General features: G+C 39.5%; 1 protein-coding gene across 3 annotated transcripts in view; it reads right to left on the bottom strand.

Moving 5' to 3' along the window:
• Positions 1 to 19,256, bottom strand: part of REPS2 (RALBP1 associated Eps domain containing 2) — a 96,054-nt gene that overhangs the window by 33,516 nt on the left and 43,282 nt on the right. For 2 of the 3 annotated variants that reach the window (XR_014695861.1, XM_084529168.1), the window contains exons 9-13: positions 16,425 to 16,519; positions 11,763 to 11,832; positions 9,578 to 9,643; positions 5,047 to 5,089; positions 2,388 to 2,524 (exon numbers count right to left, since the gene is read on the bottom strand). Coding sequence is in view for 2 of the 3 variants with exons in the window: in XM_084529168.1 (XP_084385294.1) it covers positions 2,388 to 2,524; positions 5,047 to 5,089; positions 9,578 to 9,643; positions 11,763 to 11,832; positions 16,425 to 16,519 (411 nt within the window). In the remaining variant the exon portion in view is untranslated. The remainder of the gene's footprint in view (positions 1 to 2,387; positions 2,525 to 5,046; positions 5,090 to 9,577; positions 9,644 to 11,762; positions 11,833 to 16,424; positions 16,520 to 19,256) is intronic. The other variant, XM_084529169.1, reaches the window with a different exon arrangement.

Raw genomic sequence — 19,256 nt, 5'->3', positions numbered from 1 at the left:
AAGAATACAGCTCGTTATTATACAAGTGTCAGCAATTTACTTGACATGAGCATGTACACTCACTTGCTTTTCCAGGGCTCTTTGGTTTAAGGTGACAGGTCTCAATTTCTCTGCTGTCTTGCAAACTGTTTTTAGAAATTGCACCTCATTAGAGCATTTGGCTATTAAACAATGACCACCCCATGAGGAAGAACTGTCTTTAGATGACAAAGGTTATCTAAATACACAAAATAAGACTGGAACTTCTCATGAAAAGCATGTCTAATAGAGAAAGAATGAAAAAAAGGGAGGTGGTGAAAATAAGATATGTAGAAGAAAATAAAGCAACTGTATAAAGTCTTATTATCAATAGGATGTTACAGAATAACAAACGTTCGGGACTTAATGATGGAAAAGAGCATGCTCACCTTTCTCCGTAGAATAAAGACCTTAAAATAGCATTTCCAATGCAGACATTTTTAATGAAACAAAATAAGGCAAGGTAAATGCACCACAGTACCTGGGGGAGCTGGGATGGCTTGATTTAATTCCTCCTCTTTCTGAGGATGCAGACTTTGAACTGGAACCCTTATTAGTGGAAGGCTACAAATTGTTTAAGAAATTCTTCCTTAAATCCTCTAAGGCAACAAATTTCTCCTTATTCTTCCACAATAAGTATTTACATTTTTGATACAAAATAGAAGAGCTCCATTAGAAGAGACTGAAACAAGGCCACCCCAAACATTTAGTATCGCCACCAAGGCACATTCAAGAGTGCAGAAAATTGTAGGCCAAGACCCTGCAGGCAAAGAAGGAAGCTGAACTTCTGGAAGACTTTTCACATTTCTGCAATTTGGTAGCACACAATATTTCAGGTTTTGTCAACCTAGAGCCAATTCTCATTCCAGCTATAAATATCTATAATTTTGAACTGAGTATGATGAATAGTTTTAGGGTATCGAAAGTACTTTATTTTCTTTTTTCCTGGTTCCCAAATGAGCAATTGCCTATCCCCTATTACTTGTCCCATTTCCAGTGATGAAGTCCTACAAAATGTATCGATAAATTATCCTTTCTCTGTCACTCATATTTTATAACACTTTCAGTTTGTTAAGTTGCCCAGAAGAATTCACTTTACATCAAAAGTAATGGTGACTTTCAAGAAGATCCATTTCAAGGCAAGATGTTACTTCTCATTCACAGATTGATTTCTTAGAAAATTTACATTCTCCTTTCATTCGTGTTCCAAGAGAAACTTAAATCCAAGTTTATTTCTTTCCAGCTATGCTTTTTATCTGGATTCTGAGAATATTTGCTGCCTTAGGAAATGTGTACTTGGCTCCATTTGTTTTCTTTTTGATGTTAACGAAATCAAAATTGGGGGCAATAGATCCCTGCGCAGGAACCACAGTCAAAGATTGAGAATTGCTTCTCTGTGTAAGGAAAAAACAAAATTTGTTTATTCCTAGTGAGTTTCAGGGTTCAGCACATATAACAGGCCTCTTGAATTCTGCCTGGTGTTTGCACAAAAGAATGTCTTATATAGCAAGAGGTGAAACTCTTTCCTTTCAACTCCAACAACCACATAAGAGAACCCAGTTAAAACATTCCTTGACACAGTCAGACCTTGGCGTTCCTCTGAAGCATAAACATGACCATGTTTAACCTAGTCCTTGAATCAGATGATTGGTGTGTGCTGCATAAACCTCTGGCCTGGTTCAAGGACACTGGCAGAGCACAGCAACGCTGGGTGCCTGCTCTCCTGAACAAACAGCTCCTCTTTCCACCGCTCGCTGTGCAACACAAAAGCAACGCTCCAACACTAAAGCACTGGAGAATGGTTTCCCTTCATTTCCCTCCAGCCAGTATTCTATGTCTTTCTCTCCCCTCATCATGTACGCATGTCAAAAGAAATTTCCCTTTCTTTTTAGTCAAAGAATGGTTTCTGATTGCCCCCATGCATATGGAAGACTTTAACATCGTAAACGTTTGCACACGACAAATTACACTTTCTCCCAGTTTAAACATTCAGGGTTTTCTTCCTGCTTCTGAACTACAAAAAAATAAATAGTAATAAAAATCAAATGTATTGTAGTTACTGATGAGAACTGTTTAAACAGCAAGGCTAGTTATAAACAGTCAGTGATGACAGACTACCATATGTTAGGCTTCCTGTTATCGTGCCAGAAAACATTATAATCACCTTAATTATGGCAACAGAGTGATTTTTCCCCTCACTGGTGATGTAATGCAGTAAAGTGCAACTTCTTCTGTTCCACAGTATACTACTGTCTATAGCACAGACAAGCATATGTACATATTGTCAAGCATTCGTGCAAACAGATCAATTTGCCAAATACTCAACTAACCTAAATGGTCTCAAAAGAAGGAAAGAAAGCAAACTTTACCTTGTGTGTTTTGTTGAAATATTTTGTTCAGGTCCAAAGAGGAAGCTCTGGAATGTGATTTCTGTGGCCTTGGAGGTGGAGTGGGGGGCTCTTCTCCCTTTTTCATGGCGTCTTCTATTGATGTGCTAGAATAAGACCTAAGGAGGGAAAGATTTAAAAGCAGAAAATATTTTATTTCAGAAATTCATCTTAAACAACTACAGTGAACAGTATCTAAAAATACACTGACCAGAACTCAAGTTCATGATGGAAATCCCTCGCCCTGCTGACTTAAGTTCCCCTTATAACAAGGCAGATTTATTTGGCAACAGAGGGAACCATGCATCTTGGGAAATGGATGGGTCACACTGATGGCTAATATTTTTTAAGGCTTTTTTATACCACAGTTTCAGGCTCTTCTCGTGTATCTTTAACTGCCACTATGATAATTGCAGCAACTATTTTGAATAAATGCAGGTAAAAAATAATTTTCTTTACAGCTTCTTTTGCTTGCCTTTCACAACTGTGAGAGTAGTGTTTATGGAGGTATAGCTTCAACTTGCCTCTTGCAAGTACATATTTTGCAAACTGTGATATTCTAACTACCAGAGCAAATTTTTTCAGAGCAAACTGTCACCAAATTCCAAAAAATCCAGAAAAATGAGTGAATCCAAAGCAACCCATACTGTTCAAGTACGTATCTCAGTACACCTTTCTAGGCCGCTCCAGGTAAGTCCATATCATGCTAATCCCAGCACAGTGCATTTGCTAAGAACTCTGATTTTGCTGAATAGTGTCCAATATTTTTCAGTGGTTGCAGTTACCATTTTTTTCTGCACGACCGAGAGCTTTGTTCAAAATGAGCATTGACAACGTGAGATGTTATACTTACTGTAATACATTATGCATGACAGGCACGACCAAAAACACATTCGAGGAGAACAGAAATAACTCCCACTAATGGGAAACGGATCTTTTCTTGCCAAGCAGGCTGTTGTTAGAACACAGCTATTTAGCGGGACAGACATTTGGCAATGCTGATCCTGTATTTCTGATGTAAACTTTAATAAATACAGGAGTGAAAGCTGCAATTGCTTCAAAATTTACATGTGACACAAAAACCTCTGCTGATGCTGAATTTTTCAATCTTGGTAGAGCTTTGAATTCCATGGCCCTATCATTTAAGACCTAATCCAACCCCTCTGAAATAAACGGGAATGTTTTTTGTTGGTTTTGTTTGCCTGTTTTTTACTGTCTTATACTTTTATTTTCCATAATATGTGGTGTATATTTTACTTGCCTTACAATTGTACAACCTAACAGTTTGAGATTTTTTTTTTTAAAGAAAGAATAAGACAGCAACTACTAGATAAAAATATGCCTGCTGCAGCACTGCCAACACATCGCCCTATGACAGTGAATCGCTGCTTACAACAGGCAGACCTGGGCACCTAAGAGTCAACAGCTAAGAGTCTGCACAGCTCACACTAGAGAGCCAGCCTCCTGAGCTGGGAGCTCTAAGAGACTTGAATTGTAGCCTCTGGTGGTGAGACACGCATGAAGACAGACAGCCCAGAGGCTGTAGAGCCCTCCAGGCTGTGCCAGGCTGAAGGTCTGGGTGCAAGGATGTGCCTAGGGAACTTTAGCCCCAACTTCTGCATTGACACAGTGAGATACAGTCACATGTGAGACAGTCATGTGTGACACAGTAGTCACATTCAAGTGACTTTTTCAAATGTTTAAACAATGCTTGCTATTTTATGCATTTTTTTTTGTTTAAATGTCTTTGTGTGTGTCTTACATAAAATATTTTTATGTATATTTTGCATATTTGCACTTCACGATTCAGTAATCATCAAGAGAATTTAAAACAGCGTGACAACAAAAAAGCTTTGGCTAGGAGCAGAAAAATGACAGAAGGCAGTTCAGCCTTTCTGGATGTGGGTCCTAAGCACAGAGGATTTCCACCTTCATTCATTATGTGGATTGCTCATCCTCTCTTATTAGCAGCCCTTGACAAGCTTAGGAGAGAGCTCTTGCTATACTCTTATAGCCTAAGAAAAAGAAATCAAGCTCCCCAACCAGCTCAAAAAAAAAAGCTTTAAGGTGAATGAATGATAGGGCTGTACAACAGAAGAGACAAAAACATTACATAATATATACTTTATACATAACATAATACTTTTATACACAGTATTTCTTTGCACAGGTCTCCCTCTTCTTTAAAATACCCAAATTCAGCAGGTGCCATTTCCCTCAAACAGCAGCGTTGATTCCATAAGCCTCTTCCACCACAACCAACCAGCCCCAGTCACGCACACACACACCAACAAAAGGATGCACTCACCCACACCTGAGAGCTGAGCTGCTGCTGCTGCAGCGGGAGCGTGAGGCATCTCCCTCCATACGCAGCCACTGCCCCGATTTCCACAGCAACACCACCCCGAGGAGGCAGCCGGGATGGGCAGGTGGGCAAAAATGCCAGTGTCTTGTGACCCAAGACCACAGGGTGCTAGGCAGTGCTCCTGGGGCATCCAGAGCTTACAGATCCCTCCTGGTAAATCTCTCAGGTCTGAGCAGTGCTTCCAGCACGGCACCAGTAAAACATCGCGACACCAGTTATCGTGTCTAACATCAGAGGAATGTATGTCTTATCCCAAAACTGAAATGAAAGTGGTACCTGGATCTGGGTCTGGCTTTAAGTGCATTAGGTTCCTGAGGAGCTGAAAGAGAAAAGAAAATATCACCTGCTAAAACAAATCATGCTAAATAAGAGCTGTGGGATCGGTGTTTATTAAAACTGGGAGTGTGGCAAATGTGGATGTGAGAGCTTGCTCATCCCACATGAGCAATGAGGATTTGTTTTCACTTCTCCTTCCCCTTTCTTTCTGTAGTGTGTAAATGCCCTAAGAATTCAAAAGCTCAAACACAGTCAAAACCTCACCTTCTACTTTGGTTAACACAAAACAGGGAAAGCAGTAAGTCTGATGCTATTGTGACAAAGAAGTGCTGGCAAGCAACACAGAAATAGCATAAGCTGTCCATAAAAAACACCTTCCTCCTGGTCCAGACATCTATGTGTTGTCCTGCATACCGAAGCACAAAGGTTTATGTCCTTCCTAAATTCTTCAACTAATTAGTATAAAAGCCCATGTTCTTGCCACCCACAAAAACTTTTGACACATCAGGTTGAGGTTACTTTGACACTGGGGTGGAATGATATTTAAGGTAGAAAGTTTTCCAGGCTAAGCGTTGGTAAAAAACATTTTTATCAATGTAAATATCTATTTTACTTGGGTTAATCCTGAATATCCTGCCACCCCCAACCAGGCTTTATGTGATAGAAAAACAACAGCACTGAATCACCTTCTCTGGGTTATTCCTCGAAGCTGTTCCTTGGTTTACACTGTTCATAGAATCATAGAACACCCTGAGTTGGAAGGGACCCACAAGGATCATCGAGTCCAACTCCTGGGTCCCCAAAGGACCACCAAAAAAATCAGACCATGTGTCTGAGAGGGTTGTCCAAATGCCTCTTGAACTCCAGAAGGCTCGGTGCTGTGTCCACATCCCTGGGGGGCCTGTCCCAGTGGCCGACCCCCCTCTGGGTGCAGACCCTTTCCCTAACCCCCAGCCTGACCCTCCCCTGTCCCAGCTCCATGCCATCCCCTCGGGTCCTGTCACTGTCCCCAGAGAACTATTACTCTCCTTGCTCCTTGCTGACATAAAATATTCTTGACAAAATATATCTCTGTGATTGCTTTCAAATTCAGCCCACTGAGATACCCTCAAGGTACTGCGGCAGCATAAGTGATCCCAACGCACAAAGTCGCTGTACAGCACTCCCTGAGAATACAGCAGACTCCCCCAAACAGAGCAGGAGCTAGCTGTGGTAGCAGCTGGCAAATACTGACCTTTCAATGGCTGGCACTGTGTCACTGCATAGACCCTACACAAGAGGCTTGAGGCATACAGAACGCAAGAAATAGCATATGACACGTGCAGAGCCACACACTATTTCTTCATAAATGAAATACGCTTTCAAGGTCATGCAGTACCACACTGATACAAAAAAAAACAAAAACAAAAACAAAAAACACACACTCATAGATCAAGTTCTAGTAGATTATTGTCACCAGCAAACTGGCCCACAGTCATTCCAGCCTTCTGTGCAACAAACTCTTAGTAAAGAAGAGAGAGGGAATTACTTTTAAAATATGCAGTGGTGATAATCCCCCTCTCTGCATCAGACTCCCAGAGAGCACAACTTTAGAAACTGCTTCCCTACAGCCAAGCCATATGACCCAATTTTTCCGATGTTGAATTGCTGATTATTAAATTACATACACAATTATTAAATAAATGTCATTTAGAAACAGGAAGTATAAATTCTCTCCAAGCTAAGAAATGCTTAAGAACCATCAAGTTTTTCTTCTTTTAGAGACAGTAATTCTGTTCATACTTCTTTTAGAAAACCTTTCTTCTAAAAAGCTAGAGGTAAAATTGAACTCTTTGAACTGAATGAGAACTCTCTGAGGACATCTTGTTGAGGTAAACAGGAAAACACAAAAGGAAGAGAGAGACCTGATATGACTACTAATAAAAAATTATGGCAATATAATATTACTGCCAAGGATTTTCTTATAAGCTTTTGAAAATCAGGAAATTTGAGGCTACAGTTACACAATACCCAGACCTAGCCTTAGTGTGAACCTTTCATAAAATGAAATATAATGCTATTATAAAACAGGTAGTTCATTATTAGGGCATGCAAACAAGAATTGTGGCAGCATTTCTGTACAGCCTGCAGACATTTTGGTGCACTCTGTGCACGGTTCATGTGTGAGCTGCAGGTTTACACATACGCACAACATAAGCATTCAAGATGATACAAAAATATTTAGCCAGTTCACAAGTTTTCCCTATTTCTATGGCTATGAATAGAGACGCTTACGTTACATGAGACTAATAAAAAAAATAAAGCTGTTGAGTAAATTGAGTACGGTTAGTATTTAGAAGTTTGTATTATTCCTGGCAAAGTCTGATGAACTGAACAGCCCCATCTGGACCAATTAAAATCATGTATGATGATGAACTTATTTATTCTCACACACCAGAGGAGAGTGTGAAGGTTGCCAGTTTAGGCGTTTAACTGCTCCAAGCCCCTCTCCCAGCACATGTTCACTGTAACATTCCCAAGGATGCTGACTCCGTGACTTCTGGCTGGAGCCTAGTGGACTATACATATCCGGTGCCTCCCTGCTTTACAGGATGGAACCTTGAGTGGAAAATTGTGCTTTAAAAGGTGCAAGTATGCTACACTGATAAGGAAAAGAAAAGAATTCCCCAGTTTAAATCACATGTAGTGACTCACTTTTTATCTCTTATTAGTGGCCTATGCAGAAATACAAAATTTAAATGTTCACAAATTTGGCTCTTAATTCCTTAAAGTCTAAGGCCAACAATGATCTTACACTTAGGAGCCTAAATAAAATAGATTTGCAGAGATGTTGAGCACGTGAAGGTTTTACTGACTTCAAATTTCTAGTCTGATGGCAAAGAAAACTTTTCCTTAATGAACCGCAGCAGTATCATCTTTCCTGAATTTACATAAATAGCCCAAATGAAGGATGTAAATTTTCTCTTGCTTCATCCCAACTGAATCTGCATCCTGAAGTGTAATAATTATGATGACATTTCAGAATGATGACTGATTCTGAAATAAGCACTCAGTTGTGCTTTATCTAGCACACTGGATAGATAAATATTTTGACTTCTAACATCAGTCTTACTGTGCAACCTCAGAATGTGCTTGATCAGATCCTTAATGTGCAGGACCACACAGGTGAAACTCCCAAAGCAACAGGAGTCAGGGCAATGGGGTGGAAATCTGCCACTGCTTCCCTTGGTACGCAAACACAGCAGCATTGATAAAAGAATACAGTTGGCACCCAGAACAGCTCCCTTACAAGGAAATAAAGGACACAGGGCAAAAAAAAACAATAGTGGCAAAGGTGATGTGCAGGTGACAATTTTTTATTTTTTTTTCCCTAAGCATACCAAAGATGGAAATGCTGAAGTGAAAATAAAACTGCTTGGGGTGCTCCTGGGCAAAAAGTGGTGGGCAGAGATGGGGGAGAACAGAACTGAAAGTGTCACTGGCCCCCCTTTCCCCTTTAGAGGGGGTGCTGTGTGTGTGGCTTGCTGGCTGTAGGAGAAGCAGCAATTGTTCAAGAATAGGAGCTGAAGATAGGACATCTGGTAGCTGCCAAGTGTTTGGGAAGACGCCAGGAAAAAAAAAAAAAAAAAAAAAAAGGTTGGGAAATGAGGCATGCAGCTGTTGAGCAGCCATGAATAAATCGAGCTATAAGGCAAAACTGCTGTGACAGACATTTGGGGTCAGTTTTCTTAATCAAGGATATCTTCACGAGTAAAAACATTTATGCAAAAGAAAAAGAAAGCAGGTCCAAAGTTTAGCTTCCCTGGGACCTTGCCAACACTCTTACCGCTTTAGGGAAGAGGTTAACAGAGAGGAGGGACAAGGAGACCTGATGAACTGAACTGAATGTATGGAGAATTTCTGGAACAGCTAAATAATTTTCACATATGACATTCCAGAAATACATTTTTCCAGTATGACAAGAACACGGATGGTATGTTGGAGTTGAAGAAAGAAAAAACATTGGTGGTTTCACAAGAGAAACACCCTTGAATCAAAAGGATGTGTCAATGCTTTATGTGCCACAAGATGTGTTTCCAAAACTCCTATAGGAAAACGCAAAAGCTCATTTCTTTTCAAAAGTAACAAGCCACTTCAGAACAGTCACCAAAACATTACATTCTTGTTTAATACTGGAGAAGACCTTTTTATCAACAAAACACTATTGCATTTAATTTGTAGTATTGAAAAGCTAAAAACACAGTCCTTTCAAAATGCTACGTCATAAATATTTCCCACATGTGAAGAACACTCATACAGTAAAAACAAGAGAAAGAAAGCAAGAGAACCTTTTGACATCCTGAAGTACTAAGATTACGTGTGCAAATTGTAATCATTATGAGGTAAAAGCTAATTTCAGTAGTATAATATTACAAGAGGAAAAAGGGTCTCAAAAAATTACATCAAAATACATTAATTTAGGTTCACTGTGATACAGAAACATTTGATTGAAATTCTAATGGCAGTAACAAGTGAATGGTTTTCTTCTTACCTGTTTTCACAGTCAAGTGCTGAAAATCCTTTGGTATTGTCTTGACAGCGGTGCTTACTTTAAGAGCTTATTAAAACAAACAAAACAAAAATTTCTTTAAATATGTGCAGGTAATATCTGTAGACATAGCTCTGAGAAAGCAACATCTAAAACAGTATCAGTTGGAATGTCTAATAAAGCCAAGCGTACATGAAAAGAAACCAAAGGTAGCGAAATATCCTCAGAACACCAAACACCCAAAAGCAGTAACTACTCTTAGTAGCACAAAAGTCAAGAACAGAAAGGCCTATGCCCAAATTGCCAAATAATCCCAAATTTTGAGAACTCGGGGTTTGAATGCACAAAAGGAAGGACCTGTGTTTCAGCAATGCAGCAGTCCTGCACAGACGGCAGCCAGCAACACCTGGCAGAGCTGGGATGCATCTCTCTGAACCTACAAACCTCGAAACCCAAGGCACAACAGAGACAACAGCTTTTGGTAGTTGAAGCCTCGCCAGCTTGCTCCAGGGGATGTCAAATGGCACTGACAGAGCCGAGGCTAAAATTTAGGAGATCACAATGCTTTGCACTTACTCCCGTTCCATCCATGTCTACGCATCTTTTATTAATTACTTTCTTAAGACATCCTTGTAGCATATTTTAATGCAGTGTAATACACCGTATTATAAATGACCACTCGGAATGAAATCTCTCATCTCCATCTGCCTTCATCAAATAAAACATATGTGGGAAAAGTCTGGTTCTTGGATCCAGTTCTGTTTGCACTATCTCCCCCACTTAACAGTATTAGCTCACAGAGTCGAGCTAATTTACTTGTATCGTTTTGAAAATGCAGGGAAATTTGCTTCTACAGTCCTGAACTACAGATTCTTGATGTCTGGGAACTTCTTCCCAGCCAGGACAGCAATCTGCTCTTCATTTGCCAGAATAGCAATAAGTAGTAGAACGAGAGCATTTGTTCTTTGGCTGAAAAGGCAGGAATCTCTGTCACAAATACAGCAGATCCTCAGCCGTGAAGGACTGCATGCACCAAAGCAGCTTCCCATCTGATTTCACGTGTCACCTATCCAGAACAAAGCACAAGTTCTTCGCCTAAACAGGGAAGAAAACAAATTCCTCAGGTAAAAAGTGAATCTTCCCTCAGCATTTGAAAGCAATAACCTTCATGGTTCAAGTCCTGCTTTCACACTTCATGATTTACAACAAAACACACCTTATCAACAAAACACAATTTTTGTGGAATATGCTGACTTACCCAAACGTCTTACAAACTCTGCCAACCTTTCTTTGACCCAGAGATACTGGGAATCTGCCAAACTTGGTCACACCTGTAACTGGAAGGAATGTGGACTACCTGGTCTCACAGTTCCTTATCATGGGAACAAATGGGAGGTCAGGATCTACACCAACCCCCTTTTTTAATTATTATTATTATTATTTTATGAATGTATAATCCAGTTCTGAGAATCAGACAAGAAAATACCCACAACTGTTTTAGTCCCACAGCTGAGGGAGAGGGACAACAAGTGAGAACCTGAAAGGTCAATGAAAAGAGAATATAAAAGGCAATGACTATGCTATGATCCAGTGCTAATTCTGGAAGCCCTAGTAGCTGCTGATTGCAAAAACGAAAAGATCACTTCAATTTCACGTGGCTTGCTGTTCCCATATTTCAAGTGGCATAAATGAATCAAGTATTTTCAGTCCTGTTTGTCTAAAACCTTTGTTTTGCAAGAAAATATAGGGTTGGTAGTGGTTCCTTTTTTTTTTTTTTTTTTTAATGGAATCAAAACTAATTCTGAAATGTTGCTATTTGACGAAAAAAGGGAAATCCCAAATTTGGCACAATCTAGCTTTTATTCTTACAAAACTCCTGATAATGACAATTGAAACTTTGTTGAAATATGAAGTAAAAATATTATTTGCCTTTGGACTAAGCCTGTTTTAGAAGGTGTACTTCGTATCATCCACATGTGATAAAACTGATTTTGAAGCAAACCCATCCATATATTTTTCTTCAACTCAGCTGCTGTCAATAGCTGTCTCTTTAAACCTACAGCAACATACAGCTAGCTTAGAAATTAAACATACCGTTTCTTCTATCAGCTGAAATATGGAATTACGAATTATCACACAAAATTTAAGCTAAAAAGAAAAAAAAAGGAAAAAAAAAACATTTGAATACCTTGTTTGTCATCTTTCTTTGTATCTTGTAACAGGGCAGAGTTATCAGGCACCTCTTCAGCTGATGTCTTCTAAAGACAGAAGATTGGTTATTACAGTGATTGACATAGCAGACCCATGCATTTCCATAGTCAAATAGCTAAGAACACAGACCAACACAAATAAAGGTGATATTCTCTCTTGTACCAAGACTTGCTTTATATGATAAAGAAGCACAGAAGAGCTTTAAAAAGACAGCTATACCTCTCTGCTTTTAAAGGTACACCAGTTTCACTCCTGAAATTAGTTAAAGAAGCAATTCAACAATGAATCACAAAGAACTAAGGACTACATGCAAAGAGATACTTCCCAAAACAGAGCAATGACATTCTGTGTTTTCTTTTTTTCTCTGGGTCTAACACCTGTACTAGGGTTGAAGAAACCTTTCCAGCCTCTTCACGCAAGTTAGTCTCCATGAGAAAACTCTTTTCAGCGAAACCTCAAGCTGTACTGCACTGTCAGTAGTTCTGCATCTAAAGTCTGCAGGCTGAGGTAGCTGACTTGGACTGCTCTCTTCTTTCTGCATGCATTCACAGAAATGGGGAAAAAAATTTCATCAGCATGTCAGCATTCATTAGCAGTCCCATTCAGGCCTCTGATGGGAAAATGGGGAACTTCACACCAGTCTTATTCCTAACTGTTCTTTATTTCAGCAGCAACTTACACTATAAGCATTTGTGGTTCTTGTAACCTCTGCTGCATAGCTTACCAAGACGGAAAGAGGAACAAATTCTACTACCATTATCTATAAGAACAATTCTGTGGCAAAAAAAACAACAATAAATCAAACAGCAGAAACCTCAAGCTTCTCTAAATGTTAAGCAATGCTGTTTGTTGGTTTTGTTTGTTTGTTTGTTTTGTTTTGTTTTTTTAAGACCCACTGGAAAAAAAAGAATCCAGAAACATAGAACTTGCAGACATTTTCAAAAAACCTCAGGTCAGGGCCAAGTCCAGAGTAAAGGGCAATGAAATTTGTTTTATAAAGTTGCCCGTGGGATTCCCTAATGCTTTTGAGGAAGGAACATACCCTAACCATAGCTTTTGGATCATGAAAATGTTTGAGCAAAACACTTAACATCCCTAGTTAGCCATGACACTATATATTACAATCAAGGCTACAAGGAAGGAAAACAAAAAGGTCACCAATTGGCTTAGCTACAGAGCTTGCCACATCTGAAAGAACCAAGGGTTCTGGACCAGGTGGCTCTTCACAGACTAATTCAAGCTGATCAAACAAAAAAAAAAAAAAGAAAAAATTTTGGGAGGAAGAGGCACAGAAGCAATCCAGATTTGAATGTCTCAAAATTGCCGGATCCTATTATGATTCACACTCATCTTTTGACGTTAAGGATTCATGTTTCAAGCGCACAATAAATAGCAACTCTTGGTGCTGCTATAGCATGGGAGTGGATGAGACGTGACGCTATTTTCTGTCTTGGTTTCATCAGCTGTTAAGAAAAGAGTGTCAAGACTAAAGACCTAATTCACTGCATGCCTGAATCGATGGAATGACTCACAAATTTAAATGAACTGTGAGTATGACATTACTGAGAGAGTTTAGAGCAACCCCAGACAGTCATTTTATGCATATAGTGAGAAATCTTGTGTCTTATCTTTAAGCGTTTGGCGGTGAGAAGGCTTGTGGAAAGGAGCCAAAAAAAAAAAAAGACCAGAATCAGAGTGGGAGACAAAAACTTGAGAAAAAAAAAAACAAAAAGACAAAACTCTAGTTAACAAAAAGCAGTCGCTCTTGTCATTCTTGAGCATACCATTACCAGAATTTGTGTGCTTTTTAAGTTTAACAAAGCCTACTATTTGGTGACTCGTCTCCTGCCATTAATTTCTTTATAGGCATTCAGGAATTGTCTCCACTGTACTGTAGTACTGTAGTTCAGCAGTCACAGTAAAAATGGTCTTCTGAAATTAAATTAAACAGTCTGAATTGATGAGACATGGAAAGACACAAAGGCACAGAGATAATGCATAACCGATTGCATTGATAATACAGTATTTCTAATGGAGTGATCAGGTATCTAAACTGCATTTCCTCAAATAGCCAAGCTACAAATTAAATTGCAACAGTGAATTACTGCGCTTCCCACAGAGTGAGATGAATGGGAGGTGAATCCCTGACCTTCCAAGTGAAACTCTTTCAGGGCATTTATTCTGATTATAGAAACATCAGCTGAACAACAGCAACAGAAATTAAATCAAAATCATTCTCAACTCAGGTTTCAGATGAGATTTTGTGCTCCACTAATTTTGGATAACAAAGGACCAAAATAGCAAGGCCCTGCAACAAACTGAGAGCTTTGCTCAACACCTCTAGGTCCCAGACAGTAAAGAAACAGAGCAAAGACAGGCAAATAACCATGATTTACTCAGGTAACACTATCTATTCTCAGCCAACAGGCAATCACGTAACAGTTTCTTCTTTATTTTCAAGCTACCCATAAAAAAATTGATTTTGCAGAACAGAAATGGAGTAGCAGAACACCCAGCTGTTTCCCCCAAGAACATTATCTGATTGTAAATGCAGCACAGTAATCTGCAAGTTATTGGCATTTATGGACAGAACACCTTCAGAAGGAGAGAGCAGAGATAAGGCACAGGAGGTTTGAAAGCCTTAAATTTTGGAAATCAAATGAAAAATTAAATGCAAAATGGAGGATTTGTTACTCTTTTTTTGTTATTTTATTTTTAATATTTTGTGCTGTATAGCCTGTGAAGCTATTTAGTTCTTACTATGATGTGCCTGCTATTATTATCTCCACTGCAGCAGAAAAATCTAAAAAGCAAAAAAAAAAAAAAAGACACAATTTAACTGCTTAGATGATCTCCTTTTAGATTTATCCCTACTCTGCGCTTATATTGAAGGACCACAAACAAACAGAGCCTAAAAAACGGACATTTAATAAGATTATGGAATTGTACTGGTTAGGTTACTGAAATGACATCTTATAACTAAGAAATACAAGATGACTCTGAAAGCAGGACTTCTGAGCTTTCTGAAATATACACATGAATGCTGTAATCTCACAGTCCCAAGGGTTGCACTACTGAAGAACAAACTTCCTCATAACTCTGCACTAACAGAAGACTATTTTGCATATCTGGGTGATCATTTATGAAGCCAGCATCCTAACTGGAATGAGGACGCCCTAGGCCACAGAATACCAGGATAATAGCACTGCTGTCAAAACCCAATACAACTACTGTGCTTTGGTCGAGCTGCTAGATAAAAGCAATACCCAGCAAGCGCACTGGGGAGACCCAGGCATATTTTAACAGTTTCAGAAGACAGCGTGGATGTTAAAAGCACTGACTGCAATATTACCAAGCATACATAACAGTCAGATGTGCAGTTCAGGAGAGCCTGCCTGGCGGGGCTATCAGCCGAGTTGAATTTGTTGACAGGGGATTTGGGTTCTGACCCAGTAACACCCCAGAACCAGACACGAGGATGAAATAACTGGAGAGACGCCTTACTGAGCTGAGCTGGCATGACACGCCACAATTTTTTAACTTGGCAGCAGCATCGGAAGGACCTTCTATTCAATCACGGCAGCAATCCACAGCAATTTTCAGAGTCTTAACAATTCTGAGCTGAAAGCCTGTTCTTGCAGTCAGCTTGCCACTTGATTCACTGCCTTAAATGCTAAACCCTTAAATCCCTCGGCGCGTATATTCACAGCTACAATATCCAAGCACAACTCAGTGGCCATGGTTAGTTCAACATGCAGCATCTTTAAAGCCTCATTTTTTAACCTCAAGAATAAACTCTTCTCATTAACTTAGTTTTGCTTGCAGCAGTCTTTCATTACAAGGCTGACATCCATAGTTACGTTGTTTACAATGGATCCCTAAGAATCCTTCCCCCTTCCTACACCTCAAAACACTCTTTCCAGCTCCTTACAATTGCTACATAAACCATTAGATGCTAGTTCCTTAGACTATTAGAAGGCTGGCCATGAAAATGGGGACTGAACCACCTAGACCTGAGCTATGCATGTCTGTACTGCATAAAACCAGGCACAGTTTCAGTCCCCATAGAAGCAAGGTAGAAAGAACCAGGATAAACCAAGACGGTTTTCATCTGCATGTGTGTAAATGGAGCTCTGGAAATGGAAGAAAAACTCAAAAGCTAGGTGGTCAGGAAACCTAGGACAAGGTCTGCACGTGAAACGTAGTATTTCTTACCCACTCAGACTCATGAGAAATCTCCCCTAAGCATTGCCCTTGTGCCAGAACAGTCCCCCTCCATCACGGGCTCTGCTCCGCACTCCTGGATCCCTGCACAGGAGGGCCAAATGCTGCCCAGCAGGACACCAACAGTAAGCTTTATTTCCACAGACAGACTCCAGCATCAAGACAGGCTGGAGTCCATAGATGCCTACTGCAAGCTGGATTCTGTGGGTTATCTCTTTCAAAAAAAATCTGCCTGCCCTTTCCATACACAGAGGGAATGGCTGAGAGAGGAGTGTAAGATGGCTTAACGCTAAACTTGGACACTCTGTAAGTCCTCTTGAAGACTCACAGCTCTTGTTATGCATACCACAGCAACCGTGAGGCTGTCCTATTGCTCTGTGCTCTACAGGTAGCTGCCCTGCTCACACCTCCTCACCTCTGTCCGGCTGAAGTCCCGAGTCTGTTGGCTGCCCGGCAGTGACTCAGAGTAAGAATCAAACAGTGCGCAGTCACGTAGAGGCTTCAAAGAAGCTAGAGGAGAAAGGAAAACCCAAAAACAAAAGAAGGAAAAAAAATCAACCAGAGCCACGACAAGTATTTGGTTAATACCCTCTTCTAAAAACCTGTTCTGACATCATTTTGCCCTTCATTTCTACACATCAGAATTGATATACTAATGACAGATGACAAAAGTATGAAGAAAATCTTTCCATCCTGAATCTTGAAAAACACAATGTCCTGAAAGTGTTAACAAGTATAATTTCTGTTGCAGAAGGTATCAACTTAGTTGGCCTTATAGTTTATATCCTGCTGTCTTAGTAAGGTTAAAGGTACATGTATTTGCCAAATGTTCAACTCTAATTTTTGGTATTTTAAATAATGAAAAGTGTAGTAGAATCTACATTACACACTAAAATTGAAGGCCAGTAAAAAACAAGCACACACTACTATGTACAAATGTACTAATGACAGTCATTGCTGCAGTATATATCATCTTCAGTATTTCTTAACTAAACAGCACTGAGAGGAGGAAAAAAAAAAAAAAAATCAACAAAATCAACCCTGCAACTTTTCATGGCGATATTCACAAGAATCACAGTTCTAATCTGTAGGCTCAACTCCTTCCATGGTACCACCACAAGACTACTAATTCTTACATGAATCTGCTTAAAAAGCTGGAAAACCTTTTTTCTTTAAGATCAATATATTGAAAGACAGAATAACCAGTTCTCAGGTCAAATTCCTAGTCTCTGGGTAGCATCTAGTTCAGCCGAACAAATTAAGCTCTTGCAAATCTGTCTTAATTTAAAATATAGTGGGTTACATACAGGGCAAATAGTTTTATGGATTTTCTTTAATTTGTTTTAATAAAAACTTTCAGAAAAGAAGGCGGTGGGTCAAATTGTCAGTGGAGCTGTGCCAGGACAGAATTTGGCCTTGCACTTGTAGTTTATAGAACAAGCCGTAAAACTAGCAAGATTAATTTGTTCTAAAAGTCTTATGCTCCAAGCCACTTTATTTGAAGCTTTAACAGTCTTATCAGATGTGAACATTTTGCTCCAATCAAACCAGGAATGAAACAGCCTGTTTTATTCTGAACTTAATACAACCTAATTAAGAACAGTTTCCAGAAATCTTTATCATGTTCCTAACCAGACAAATAAAACCTAAGTTTCAGAGAAATAAATACTATGAAAACACGAAAACAAACAAACATATATTTTGACATTTTAGGTAAGTATATAATGATTTGCTTATTTATCAATGCTTTTATTTCAGAAGTTGATACAAACAGGTCTGTATTCTTTCTTGTGATTCACTGTGCTTCAGTGTGTTGAGATGTGGCACTTCTTATTATGCAAGTCTTCAGATTTCTGAATAGGCAGCAAAATACCGTAAGACATTTTCTGATCCTCAAACTAACAGCATTAGCTTATTACCCATGGTATTTAGAGTGCCTGGAACAAATAGTCCTTTCCACTCTTTCACATAAATCGGTCTGAAATGCTTGGTTGTGTCCAACACAATAATCACAACAATCATCTACAGAAGTGATAAGGGCTCAATGCTAAAAGGCACAAATTATGGAAAAGAAAGAAAAGGAAAGGCTGAGAGACCTGGGTCTGTTCAGCCTTGAGAAGAGAAGTCTGAGAGGGGATCTTATCAATGTTTATAAATACCTGAGATATGGGAGACAGAAGGATTTGGCCAACCTCTTTTCAGTGGTTTGCGGGGACAGGACAAGGGGCAATGGCCACAAGATGGAGCCCAGGAAGTTCCGCACCAACACGCGAAAGAACTTCATGGTGAGGGTGACGGAGCACTGGGACAGGCTGCCCAGGGAGGCTGTGGAGTCTCCTTCTCTGGAGATATTCAAGGCCTGTCTAAACACCTACCTGGGCAGCCTGATCTAGGGAACCTGCTTTGGCAGAGGGGTTGGACCCGATGATCTCTTGAGGTCCCTTCCAACCCCTACAGTTCTGTGATTCTGTGAAAAGAGAACTCCCAGAGAACAACCACAGCTTAACACCTTCCTTCCCTGATGCAATGATTTGATACCACCGTAGACAGTTATTTCCATTGCAGAGTTACCCAAAAACGTTTAATGTGAAGACATGCCAACAAGAAGCATGAAGAAGCTTACAAGCTATTTTATGATGAGATCAGGAGTGAGGCTAGCAAGCAAAGTGGTGGTCCTGGTGGGAGAAGGGTAGCTGTAATTACGACAAGAGAATGTCATAATTAGAGAGACTAAAAGTGATGAAGACCTGAAGGTGCAGGTTTTACAGAAGCTTCTTCCCTTGGATATGAAGTAACATGGACTCCATCAGAAATTATTTCACAAATCTGATACAGGGTGAACATTTAATTTTCCTAACTGCAGCTTGATTTGCTCTTTTCCTGCCTTTTAATACATTCAGTGTCATCAAATTTAATGGAGATTTTATTAGGTCTTAAATATTATCCTTTAGCACTATAATTATCATCTGTGATTAATCCTCCTTGCCCTAGAAAGTCATGCACATTTTTCAGATGGAACAGTATATATTTCAACGTTCATTTATAATTACAAGAGACATAACTGAAGAGAAGAAACGAAAGGGCATGTCTCTCGCTGCACTTTGTTACTGAGGTATGTTGTATTTTGGATTAATTTATCCTCGTTCTAGACAAACCGCTGTAATCCCTCTGTCACTAGTGCAAATTATTTATAGCAGAAGATATATATATGCATATATATATATAAGACGTGAATTACAGCAAAATT

Source organism: Aythya ferina, assembly GCF_964211825.1.
Source record: "Aythya ferina genome assembly, chromosome: 1".
NCBI lineage: Eukaryota > Metazoa > Chordata > Aves > Anseriformes > Anatidae > Aythya > Aythya ferina.
The sequence above is the reverse complement of the archived record's forward strand: the minus strand, read 5'-3'. Positions and strand labels throughout refer to the sequence as shown.